At 46.5% G+C, this 13,366-nt stretch overlaps 2 protein-coding genes across 2 annotated transcripts in view; one reads left to right on the top strand and one right to left on the bottom strand.

The window, feature by feature from the left end:
• Nucleotides 1-9,914: 9,914 nt before the first annotated feature.
• Nucleotides 9,915-10,590, top strand: LOC119330737 (16.0 kDa heat shock protein, peroxisomal). The gene has a single exon (XM_037603860.1). It carries the CDS (start codon nucleotides 10,055-10,057, stop codon nucleotides 10,469-10,471), a length of 417 nt encoding a protein of 138 aa, XP_037459757.1. The 5' UTR covers nucleotides 9,915-10,054; the 3' UTR covers nucleotides 10,472-10,590.
• A 92-nt stretch (nucleotides 10,591-10,682) lies between these two features.
• Nucleotides 10,683-13,366, bottom strand: part of LOC119333347 (flavonol 4'-sulfotransferase-like) — a 26,680-nt gene continuing 23,996 nt past the window's right edge. Inside the window, exon 2 of the mRNA XM_037606272.1 lies at nucleotides 10,683-11,101. Coding sequence (XP_037462169.1) covers nucleotides 10,713-11,101 — 389 coding nt within the window. The 3' untranslated portion in view covers nucleotides 10,683-10,712. The remainder of the gene's footprint in view (nucleotides 11,102-13,366) is intronic.

Raw genomic sequence — 13,366 nt, 5'->3', positions numbered from 1 at the left:
AAATTAAAATAGTAAATTAAACCAGTACTGGTGTTCTCTTTCTCACATTAGACCATGTTATAGCTGAGCCAATCAAAATGAACTGCAATGAAAATGATTTTTCATACTCCCTTTATTCTGTAATGTAGTGTGCCCGCACTTTTTGAATTTAAGTTTGACCATAAATTTAACCAACATGGGCGACCGTTGCGAGAGCTTCAATGGTATAATTTTGCTCCCACAGCAGTCGTCCACGTTGGTTAAATTTATGATGAAACTTAAATCTCGAAAGATGTCGGCGCACTACATTATGGAATGAAGAGAGTACAAATGAAGAATCAAGTACTTGGTGAACCATCCATGTCAATACCATGTTCTCTAGCCAAAGCATCAACCGTAAAATTCCTAGTTACTAGCCAGAAAACTTGATATTACAATTAAATTTCATTATTTCATGAGTGCAACAATATAAGAAAGGGTGCCATATGTCACAAATACGAAGAGAATCACAAGCATCGATAAATAATCAGTTGCAACCACACCCATATATCATACTATCAAAGTAGCAAACACGAATCAAACAAACATGATGAAAGTGACTAGATAAAATTCTCGTGTGTCCTCAAGAACGCTTTGCGTATTATAAAAAACTGTTCCGGCCCGTCCTTTGCTACAAAAAGGATTGGACTACCTTGCTACACCAAAAACTCGCTTCATATAACAGTAGGTCATGGAAATTAGGAAGATGCATGAATCATTGTCTCGCTTCATATAAAATGTCTTGTTCATGAATAAAACCAAAAATGTATTTGTTATAAACCATGGACAAGTATAGTTAAATTATAATAATGGCTTGACTTCTCTAATGAAATTAGGAGAATACATACACAGAACATTGCAAATCACTTAGCCTTTTAACAACTGAACACATTCAAGTACTATATAAATGGCAAGAGTAAAAGGATTATGACCCAATCGAGCATAAGTAACAAGAGTAGAATGCATGCATATTCCTCCTTGTGGACACATTGACATTATGGGACGATTCTTGCGAATAAAATCAAACCAAGCAAGGAAAGTTTTTAATTTTACCATGATTAGCCCCCAGAACCCACTACTTCATTAGCATTATAGCTTCTTTAAACCAAGACCGCAAATCCGTCGATCAGTGTTATTTGCAAAAAGATGACGGTAGACATGATGCTTTCTACAACAAAAAATACTTCTATAACATAGTGTTTTCTGCTAATTAGTCTTTAAAGTGGTGCTTTTGTGCAATTTATTCTGTTTGGATAAGCAACCCGAGACGAGTCCAGACCATACATACTCCAGAAGCTTTAGATTTTTTTTCAAAACTATAACTTTTTGTGCAGCAAATTCGGAAACTATAGCACTAAACGCGAAAAAAATCAAAACTATGACCCCATCGGCCTCGCGCTGGCCGAAGAGGTTGTTTTCGGCCCGGGTTTGGCCGAAAAGGACTTTTCGTCCAGGCTTTGACCGAAGTAAGGCTCGGCTGGGCCGAAGAGGTGGTGTCGGTGGCGGGCCGGCCGAAAATCGTAGCTTCGGCCCACGCGCGGCCGAAGTGGGCTCTTTTCGGCTAGCTGGCAGCCGAAAAGCTCTTCGGCCAGGAGTTGACCGAAGAGTTCGGGATAAGGCTCACCAGGCCGTCTCCTTCCTCTGGCTGCTCGCACTCTGTTTCCTCCTCTCTCTCTCTCTCGTTCTTCTCTGTAACCTCACAAGCCCGCGCCGATCTCCACCACTTTGCACCCATTTTCACATCCAAGACACAGAATAGATAGATCATACCATTCTCCAACAGCCTACGGTGTTTTTTTGGGGTATGTGATAGTTTTTTCTACGTTTGGAGGGAGGAGCCATGGTGGGGTGGAGAAGGTGTGGTTGGGAAGGAGGTGGTGGTGAGGAGGAGCAGCTGCTGTGGACGAGGAGGTGCGGCTTGGGGGGTGACCGGAGTTGAGCCTCCGGTCGTCGAGGGGGCGGCGCTGCCGTTGTCCTGTGGTGCAAGTACTCCGCGAGGTGGCCGATGCCGCTGAGTGAAAGAGAGGAGCAAGAAGCTAGGCACACACGCTTCGAAGGTATAACCATGCCATCACAAATTTTCTCTGAATTGTATATTTTAATTAGTTTAGATAAGTCATATTGTGAAGTGGAGTGTTAATATATTTGTGGAGGCATTTTAGTGCATAGTTAGTGTAACGGGTAATATTAGTCTTTGTTGTGATTAATGAGAGGATGACAATGTCTGACAGGTGAAAATATCTGAATTAGTAAATCTGATAGTTTACTACGGCGCTGGTAATGTTCGATATAATGGGTTGGGGTTTAATCTTAGCGAGTTTAAAAATGGCGTCATGACACTAGCTGACCCGGACAGACTAGACATTAGACAGTTGAAGTACTGGTTGACAACTAGTTTCGGTCTGGATCCTGAAGTATGTTCCGTCAGTATTCATGCATTGTGGACCAAATCCTGTAAAAATGTCAAGTGGGAGTTGATGCCGGTAGATAGGAGCCAGCATTGGTTGTCCCTGTTAAGACGCTGCCGAGACCGAAGAATCCACCCATATGCACTTGTGCAACCTGTGCCGAAGGAGGAGAATACCGTACAACTCCACAGGGGGTATGAACCCGGCCAAGGCAGTGAAGTGGCTAACGAGATTGTTTTATCCGGGTCATAGCCACAAGATGTGGATGCTAGCCAACCCGAGAAAGAGTCAGACTACGTGCCACACAATGTTTGTGGTCCTGATACTGGGCAGAGTAGCCAGTTGATAATATTAGCTGGTTCTGGTTTTGCTGATGGGGATGAGGAAGGGGATGAAATGCAGAGGGTGATGGAGGAAGAGGACGAGGATGGATTGGTGGAGGAACTGGATTCTGAAAATTCTGAGGATGAAGTTGAGGTACCGATTCCTTCTGCATGGGAGCAGGACATATCCACCGGCCTTACGGTGAACGATGGCCATGAGACTCCATGGCAGTATAATCTGAACCAAGTACAAATAGGGGCTATGTTTGATACAAAGAAAAAATTGAAGTATGCGGTGATAAAGTGGGCTATGTCTACACAGAGGATTTTCAAGACACACATATCAAGTCCAACAAACTATACCGTGAAATGTGTTGTAACAGGTTGTCCTGGGAAGCTGCACGGGCACATGCCGAAGTATGACATCCACTGGGTTGTCACCATTGTCGTCCCACATAATTGTGTGAGGACGAACCTGCTGGTCAAGCATCCGAACCTGACTTCAAGTCTCATTGCACAACTCATGTATACTGAGATAGTAGAGAAGAAAGATATGGAAGCAAAACACATCCAGACAGCAGTGAAGGTCAGATGAAATTATGTCATTCCTTATGGGAAGGCTTGGAGGGCTAAGCAGAAGGCTATGGAGGAAAGGTTTGGGACGTTCTTCGACTCATATGATAATGTTGTCCGTCTCCTGGGCATACTGAAGGAGAGGAATCTCGGCACTTATGTGAACGTACAACACATGAGGTTGCTGAGTATACCAGATTTCAAGGTGTTGAAATGAGTGTTCTTCTCTTTTGCTATGTGCATCGAAGCTTTCCGGCATTGTCCTCCTGTTATGTTTGTGGATGGTACATTCCTGACCGGTCAGTATAGAGGGCAAATCCTGACTGCTATTGGTGTAGACGGGAACAATCAAATCATCCCACTTGCCATGGCATTTGTGGAGGGTGAGAACTTTCTCAGCTGGGTATGGTTCTTCCGCCAAGTGAAAATTGCCATCGTGAAGGACCGACCAAACGTGTGTGTCATTCATGACAGACATGCTGGTATATTGAAGGCCGTGAAGACACTTCGTATTCCAGCAGATGACGAACCAACACCTTGGAGGGACTTGCAGAGCCGGTGGTGCATGCGCCATCTTGGGGCTAATTTTTTCTCACAGTTCAAGAACAAGCGGTTGATGAACTTGTTCAAAAAATCATGCAAGCAGAGCCAGCAGCGGAAATACGAATTTATTTGGTCAAAACTAGATGAGTTTACTAAGAAGCAGGTCCGTGCAAGGAAGAAAATGTAAGAAGATCAGGTTAAATTAACATCACTCATCGCGGAGCTAGAGGATCCAGTTGGTCTTTGTGACTTGCCAGCAATTGACCCTCCTAATACTAAGAGAAAGAAGGGAAGGGCAATAAAGAATTTTTCTGAGTGGATAGATAAAGAGCCTCCAATGAATTGGTCTTTGCTGCATGACACACATGGAGCTAGGTATAGCCACATGACAACCAATCTTGCAGAGGTGTATAACTTTGTGCTGAGAGGGAATAGAGCATTGCCACTCACAGCTATTGTGGAGGCTGTATTCCATGGCACTTTCAGATATTTCAGAGAAAGGCATGAGTTAGCAAAGAAGCATATTGAAGATAATCAGAACACACCTTATTGTAGCCGTGTCATGGAATACATGTCAAAAAAGATAGAGAAAGTAAAGAAGCACACTGTCAGACTCATAGGGAATCAAGAAAGGAGGTATGAGGTTCAGCTTCCTACCGATGGTTTTGGTTCTGGAAATGAGGTGAAGACACATGAGGTAAAAATTGGAATGGAATTTTATCCAACGTGTGAGTGTACATGCAACAAACCGAAGTTGTTGCACCTACCTTGCTCTCATGTGTTGGCTGCCTGTGGCCAGATTCAGTTGGATGCTATATCCTTCGTGTCCCCATACTATTTAAAAGACGCAGTGCTCAACACCTGGACAGGCGAGATGACAGGGTTTAGAATCGTCGGCAATTTCAACAAGGTAAACGACAGTGAGAGAGTATACATCCCGCATCCAGACCTTCGGCGAACAAGTAGGGGCAGACGAAAGGCCCGTCGCATTCGGAACGATATGGACCAGTCTGAAGCTGGTGGAGCAACCAGACAATGTTTGCTATGCGCGGCCTATGGGCATAGGATGAAATATTGTCCCGACCTGAACAAAGATGGTGCTTCCGCATCGACGAGTGCTTCCACATCGACGACTGCGACAACAGGAGCAAGAGGCGGACGTGGTCATGGCAGTCGAGGCCGAAGGGGCGGACGAGGAAGAAATAACTCACAAGCTATATAATGTGTCGTAGTGGGTTTTAATATGTAATATGTCATGACTATGTTTTAATATGTAATATGTCAGGACTATGTTTTAATTTGTAATATGTGAGGACTATGTTTTAATTTGTAATATGTCAGGACTATGTTTTAATATGTAATATGTCAGGACTATGTTTTAATTCGTAATATGTCAGGACTATGTTATAATTTGTAATATGTCGTACTATGTTTTATTTGTACCTGAGATTTGTTGTTTGAATTGCAGATATGTCTTCGTATCCGTTGATTAATGGTAACATCGATAGAAAGCACCGGGGCGCCCTTACGGAAGCGGGCGACAACTTAGACGTGTTGGTCACTCGTACCCCAAAGACTAACTGACTGATACACGATTCATGGGTTGATAGGTATGTGTGCATATAATGGAGACCATATAATGACTTACTATGTTTGACATACTTTTCATAACCGCTAACAATCTCTTTATTTTGTAGGTTAAGTTGGGCTGGACTTCTACCCTTGGCACGGCTGGTTGAGGGTACATTGAATGAGTGGATTGATGGTCCGGACTTAGATGAGGCAGGTGAACCATTGCAGTTACACAAGAGGCAAGTGAAACGTTTCTCTTACGACAAGTCACTCCTTACCTGCTTAGTAGATAGATGGAGACCAGAGACACATACGTTTCACTTTCCTTGGGGAGAGATGGCGCCTACTTTACAGGATGTGTCTTACTTGTTGGGATTACCTCTGGCCGGTGCTGCCATAGGTCCCTTAGAGGCAGAATCTGGGTGGCAAGCACCGATGCAGACCCGTTTTTTGGTTGCGGTCCCGACTGCTAGGGCCATAGACAACGATCCTCATGGACCTCTTTTTAGATGGTTGAGCCAGTTTCAGGTAACCATCACGGCCACTTAAACAAATGTTGTTTTTTAGTTGTCCGATGTTCATACAATTAATACGTTTCTATGTAGATTGTCTCGTTAGGACATCCCGACGTTCAGTTGTCGGAGGCACAGATTGACCGGTCCCCAGAGGCATATATTCTTTGGCTGTTCGGCAAGACAATGTTTACGGAGAACCACATGACCACTGTCGGTGCAAGACTCATCGGTATTGCATGAGAGATAGCTGACGCACGTTGCCCTGCGGATATTTTACAGAGGAGTTTTGGTTCTGCTGTGTTAGCGGCTACGTACAGAGGCCTGTGCAAAGCTTACTTGTTAAAGTCTATAAAATCTAGTCTTGTTGGATGTCCATTATTGTTGCAGCTCTGGTCATACGAGAGATTCCCTATTGGACGACCCTATGTCTACGTTGATAAACCTTTTGGTTTGGAGGACTTAGCTGGGACTTATGTGCCTGCTATCAGCGACTTACCTACTATGGGATCTATTTGGACACGGCGAGAGGTACTTTTATATTAAGTAACAATTAATTCAATTATTTCTTGCCATTCTATAGTATTACTAATGCTTATTTGTTGTCATGCACAGAGACAGTTTGCGCATACTCAGGTTAGGGGATGCTACCCGTCCTTCATGGCGCAGTTTGATAGTTTGCACGAGGATCAAGTTATTTGGGAGCCATACTCGCCTCAGGCTATATCATCGAGGTACCCAGTTGGGATTTCTGGATTATGCACTAGAGATCGGCACTTTTGGATGACCAAGGCCAAGTTGGTGTTCGACGTGACGGTTGAGGAGATGTCTCTTCATAGGGTGATGAGACAGTTCGGTCTATATCAACAGCCTGAGATTTCAGATATTCCATACTTGCCAGACCACGTGCACAAGTAAGTACTAATACTATTTTAGTTGGCAGCTCTGCATTCATAATATACCTAATCATGTATCGCGCATGTCAATCTCAGGGACCGTCGCCTAGGAGGAAACAAGTGCATGGCTTATTGGCTTGAGAGCATTACCCCTTACGTTGACGAATGGACTACCGCTGCGACAAATATCTGGGGTGAGGTTCGGCCCTTTAACTGGGAAATGTCCGGGTTGTATCTGCAGCGTTACCGGCATACAACGAGGATCTATTTGGTTCTATCAGCTGCTCCTGATCAGATCGAAGCCCCTCTCACCAGCGATATGTACCCAACTGCTTCTGTTGTGGGAACCAGACACCACGCGGTAAATGCCTTGGTTCTCATATGTTAAGTCTTTTGTTAATCTGGACATATTTGCTTGGTTGTCTATTCGTGGTGTCTATCATACAACGAGGATATAATTCGTTCACTCTTTGTGTACAGGGTGACTTGACACTACAGGCGCGAGAGGAGGTTTCCGCTTTAATGCAGCGCTTTCAGAGGGGAGAAACTATCCCACCGCGAGAGGGCATCTCATGGTTGAGGCGTCTTGATGACAACCTACGCGGAATGTACGCAGCTGTTACGTGTAGACGGACTTCGGATGTTGCACTTCCTCCTCCAGCACATTGTCCGCCACGTCCCTTTGTACAACATTTAGAACCACGACCCTCCGTGCATCGTTCAGAACCACGACCCTCTGTGCACCGTGCAGAACCTCATCCTTCACAGCCAGGGAGATCTTCCTGGCATGAGCCACCTCCTTCACAGCCAGGGAGCTCTTCCTGGCATGAGCCACCTCCTTCACAGCCAGGGAGATCTTCCTGGCATGAGCCACCTCCTTCACAGCCAGGGAGCTCTTCCTAGCATGAACCACCTCCTTCACAGCCAGGGAGATCTTCCTGGCATGAGCCACCTCCTTCACAGCTAGGGAGCTCTTCCTGGCATGAGCCACCTCCTTCATAGCTAGGGAGCGCTGACTGGCAGCAAAAGATGAATCTAGGTAACACTACTCACTACATTCTTTTGAACAGTGTGGTAATCGTTCTTGCATTCTCAGCAGTCACTGATGCTTACTGGTGGTGCTTTGTTCATGCATTTGTATTAATTTTACTTTACCGCGGGCGGCAACCAGTCGCAACCGTTCATGCATTCAGAGTAGTCACCGATCCTTAGTGGTGGTGCTTCGTACTTTGAGGGCAACCACGAGGATGATGACCAAGCTACAAACATTTATGGCTTCTCACAGACAGTGTTTCACACTCCACCACCATCACCGACGCAGGAGACACAGACCGTGACAGACGAGGTTAACTATGGTTGTGGTTATCGCGAGCCTCGTTCACCGCCTCAGCGCTTATCGCCTTCCGGTCCTCGCCCGAGGAAGACCCAGACTCGTCGTCGTCCCCCGCAGTGATATGCTTATCTATCTATGTATGACTCATTATCTATGTTAGTTTCAGACTATTCGCAGCTGTGTGTCAGTATTTATGTATGAGACATGCTTCATGTATGTGTTACTATCGCACTTGCTTCTATGTGATCAGGAGACATATATTGTTTTATGTATGCGGGAGACATATTATTATTAATTCGCATTCTTATTCCAGTTACATTTCCAAATAGACTACAACCGATAATTAAGATACAAGTACATCTGAATTAAACGGTGCGGCTGAACTTGTGCAATACATTTTACATACTACAAAATGAAATTCAGATAGAACATAATGCCCTACAATAATACAATACAAACTAATAATGCAAATACATCTGAATGAAACGGTACAACTGGAATACATCTTACATACTACATGAAGTCATCATCGTCATCCTCCATTGATGCAGCCCTCTTGCCCTTTGACGATGCGCTCCTCTTGCCCTTCGTCGATGCAGAACTCTTGCCCTTGGTCGATACAGAACTCTTGCCCTTCGCGGATGCAGAACTCTTTCCTTTGGACGATGCAGAACTCTTGCCCTTCGACGATGCAGAACCCGGAAGCGGCGGCATGAAGATATCATCTTCGTCCTCGCTCTCCTCAGTCCATAAAAATGGATGCTTTTCTACAGTCCTTCTGAAAGTTTCACTCTTCGGCTCCACCACCTTCTTCCACCTTTCATGCAACCTAAGAAGTTCTTAATGTACCTCCTCATAGGTCCTTTCAGGCCACCCAGACCTACGTAATTGGTGAGCCAACTCATTCATTATGGTGTCACTACCCGTGAGTTCGTCCCATGGAACTATCCTATTGTCCATCCTGAAATCGGTAGCTAGACTCAGCAGAGTGCTGCTCATCTCAGGGTGAAAACTACGATCGAATGGATAATGGGACATCTCGACTACACTACACTGGAATGCTTATCCACCTCCGCCTGAAGGGGTTTTTATAGATACAGAGGAGAAAATGGCGGGGAAGAATAACTGCGGTATGGCGGGAAAGGGTTGGCGGGAAGGGATTGGCGGGCAAATAAGGCGGGAAGGGATTGGCGGGAAAATAAGGCGGGAACGGATTTGCGGGAAAACAAGGCGGGAAGGGATTGGCGGGAAACGGGTGGCGGGAACACATGGCGGGAAACGGGTGGCGGGAAGGGGTGGGCGGGAAACGGGTGGCGACAAAATATATTTCAGCATGAGTCATGCAACTTCAGCCTAGGGTTGACCAAAAAGTGACTTTTCGGTCTAGACTTGACCAAAAAGTCTATTTCGGTCTAGAGTTGACCAAAAAGTGCCTTTTCGGCCAGGGGATGGCCGAAATCTATACTTCAGCCTAAGTGTGGCCGAAAAGTACTACTTCGACCTAACTCTGGCCGAAAAGTACTACTTCGGCCAAAGAATGGCCGACGGGCTACTAGTTTTGGTTTTTTTGCATTACGTCCTATAGTTTCCGAAATTGCTAAAAAAATAACATAGTTTTAAAAAAAATCGAAGCTTTACCCATACATACATACTCCAGAAGCTTCTCCCATCTACTACACCGTCTCCGTGCCTCTCGAACCATCGCTCTGACGTCGACGCCGCAAACCCTTCCTGATTTATTGCCCCCATCGTTCCAGCCCCTTCGCCATTTTTCCCACCTCGCCGACGCCGAGACCCCAACACCAATTCCCAACCGTGCGATTCTCAACTGCAGTCCCAGCCGATCCCATCCGAGCTAGCTCTCCCGTTCCAATCAATGGCGGACCTCTTCTTCGGGGGAAGCCCCTTCCGGCGGCTCCTCTACGCCCGCCCCTTGGCCTACGCCACGGCGGCCATGGACTGGGTGGAGACCCCGACCTCCCACGTCCTCCGGATCAACGTCCCGGGGCTGGGCAAGGACGACGTCAAGGTCCAGGTGGAGGACGGCAACGTGCTCAGCGTCAGGGGCGCGGCGAAGGAGAAGGGGAAGGAGGGAAACGAGGAAGAGGCAGTGTGGCACGTGGCGGAGCGCGGGAAGCCGGAGTTCGCGCGGGAGGTGGCGCTGCCGGAGCACGTCAGGGTGGAGCAGATCAGGGCCAGCGTCGACAACGGCGTGCTCACCGTCGTCGTGCCCAAGGAGCCCGCTCCGGCACGGCCCCGGACCAGGCCCATCGCGGTCTCCAGCAAGCTGTGAGGCCGCCATGGACTGGGTTCAGGAATACTGTCACTGCGCTGTCGGTGTGTATACGAGCGGTGTGCGTTTCACTTGTGAAGTTGTGATCTGAATCAAGTAATCTGATGAATATCGTGTGATGCGGAAGCGTGATCGTGTATGCTTGCTTATGATAAACTGAAACATTTGGGTAGTAATAAAGTTACGGAAATGATAAAATTGATCTCGTCGCGACACTGCAGAAATTTTGATTTCTCTGGGTTCACTGGAATGTGAGCCCCGTGGCGCGGAGCTTGTCGGCGACGATCTCGTCCATGCGGCGCGCCATCTCCGGCGTCATGTGGTTCACCCAGTCGCCGGCCACGCCCTTCCGGAAGAGGGCCTTGCGAGGGAACTTGAGGCCGTCCATGTACCCATTCCTGTTCACCTCCTGGTTCTTCAGGCTCTCGAGGCTGCAGAGCTCGACGATGCCGCGGACGACGCCGGCCTCCTCCTCCGCCTGGGAGAACGGCATGCTAACGAACCGCGCGAGCTTTCTGACGTTCTCGGCGGGGTCCCGCAGCAGCTCCTCGTACCTCAAGAAGAGCACGTTCTCCGGGCCCGACTCGCTCGCGCGCCAGTACCCGAGGATGTGGTCCCAGAACGGCAAATCTTGGGGTTTGTTTTTTGTTACTTTACCTAGTAGGAGATGGCAAATCTTGCAATTTTTTGCCCCCAAAAGTTTCTTCTTTCCTAAAAAAAGAGAAGAAATTGCCGTTTCTGAGGAAATTGTCAACAAGTAGAGTAGTAGACTCGACATCTAAAACGTTCGTAAATGACATGTCTATTTGCGAATGTTCGCAGATAATTGATGTTTATTTTAAGAAAAGGCGTTGCAGCCCAACCCAAAATAATGTACTCTCTCCGTTCTAAATTTTTTGTTTTAGATTTATCTAGATACAGATGTATCTAATATTAAAATATGACTTGATCAAATAGTATGTAGGTTTCTTAATACTAAAATTCTAGCATGACAGTGCAAGTCGGAGTGAAACCTAGAATTCTAGCATGAATTTTAGTATTATTACAGCCAAACCCAGAATAATGTACTCCCTCCGGTGCAAGTAGAATGGCGGGGCCAGCTTGAAAGTTATGTCTGCACAGTCCGTTGTTCTCCAGCCTAGGTGTCACTGATCTCCAATATGGAGATTCCGTGATCCTCTTTAAACTAAGCCACCGGTGTTTGGTAATCTGAAACATAGAAGAGACTGATTAATTGATGCAAATAATCTTTTCTCTTGATAGTTAAGGCAAAATAGGTATGTGTCAAGCTTGATGTATAATTATAAATATATTTTTCTTCTTTTTCTAGTGACATTATGATTGCTCACTCACATGTCTACACTAAAAATATCCATGCTTGCAATATTCACAGCTTCTAGAACCTAATCTTTTAAATCACAAGGAAGATAGCCAACTGTTTTGGGATTAAATGAACTAAGTAATATAGTGATCTTTCACAATTCGCTAAAAGCTTGGCCAGTAGCAAGGATTATATAGATTTTAGAGGGCAACACATTTAATAAACATGCAAAAACAACTACAACTTTTTACATAAAAAGAGTGTATAAGTTCACACCATTTGCATTGCATTTGCTAAATCCTAAAGGAAGTAGATTTTAGAAGAAAAAAAAGATAAGAGATCTTCAATCAAGTAGAGAAAAACGAATGGTTAATTAATCTGCTAGAAGATTAAAATGATTAGAACACGTTTGTGTATAGTTATATATTACAAATTGTCAGTGGAATACTAACAACATAAAAGATCATGGCAAAAACACAATCCTGGAGTAGGATGGTGAGGCTAACAATTATATTACATATCCAATCGTTAGAGCATCTCCAGCAGGCGCCGGTCGCGCCGCGAGTAAAAAACACATATGCCGCGCGCGCATCGGCTGGTTTGGCGCGGCGCGCAGCGCTGGCTTCAACGGCTGCACTAAAATGCAGTGCGCGCGTCGCTCCAGCAGCGCGCGCGTCGCTCCAGCAGCGCGACAAAATGCTGCGCGCGCGACCCGCCGGTGCATTACATATGGCATTTTTCAACACAAAATGATGAACATTTTCAACACAATAAAAATTTCACACAAACAAGTTGATGAAGTTCATGCCCACAAGTTTAAAATCATGCCCACAAGTTCATCCAACTAAGTTCAAAACGCAAATCAAGTTCAATACACAAAGGAAAGACACATCATTCCTCGTCCTCGTCCTCGTCTTCGTCCTCGTCCTCATCTTCGGAAGACGATTCTTCCGCCTTCGAAGATGAATCTTCCTCCCTCTCGCGCACCGCATCACGTGAAACTCCGACGGTGTTGGCAAGATCTTCAACGGCATCTTCATGGGAATGTGTGCGAGGAGGCTCATCGAAAGACATTCCGCCCATGGCGGCCGGAGGTGCACCCATGTCTCCCATGAGAGAAGCAAAACTCATGCCTCCCATCGTGGCCATAGCGTCGGGGGGTGCTCCAAAGCCAGCCATGCCTCCCATTGCACCTAAACCGCCCACGGTACCTCCGAAGCCACCCATGGCACCCATGGCGCCGAGGCCACCGCCACCCATGGTGCCGAGGCCACCGCCACCCATTGCACGAACCATGGCTCTTCTTTGGATCAAGACTTCTTGTTGGGAAAGATTGACATACTCCTTTTGCACCGCATTGAGGTTAGTTGTGTCCAAGAAGAACAAGTGCTTCTCCCATTCCAACAACCTAGTTCGCTCCTCATTGCTCACATTCCTCTCCTCTAAAGCCACCTTCCTCTCCTCGGCCGCCACCCTCCTCTCCTCGGCCGCCAACCTCCTCTCCTCGGGTCGGCGCCGGCGCGACGCCACCCGCCGCCGAGGTCATCCGCGCCGGCATGAAGAGGCCGCGCGCG

The sequence above is a fragment of the Triticum dicoccoides genome, chromosome 7A (assembly GCF_002162155.2).
Source record: "Triticum dicoccoides isolate Atlit2015 ecotype Zavitan chromosome 7A, WEW_v2.0, whole genome shotgun sequence".
Lineage (NCBI taxonomy): Eukaryota > Viridiplantae > Streptophyta > Magnoliopsida > Poales > Poaceae > Triticum > Triticum dicoccoides.
Note: the sequence above shows the minus strand (reverse complement) of the source record. Positions and strands in the feature narration are given on the sequence as shown.

Coding starts and splice junctions, on each gene's coding strand:
- LOC119330737 (XM_037603860.1), top strand. CDS start 10,055: ATGGCGGACCTCTTCTTCGGGGGAAGCCCCTTCCGGCGGCTCCTCTAC.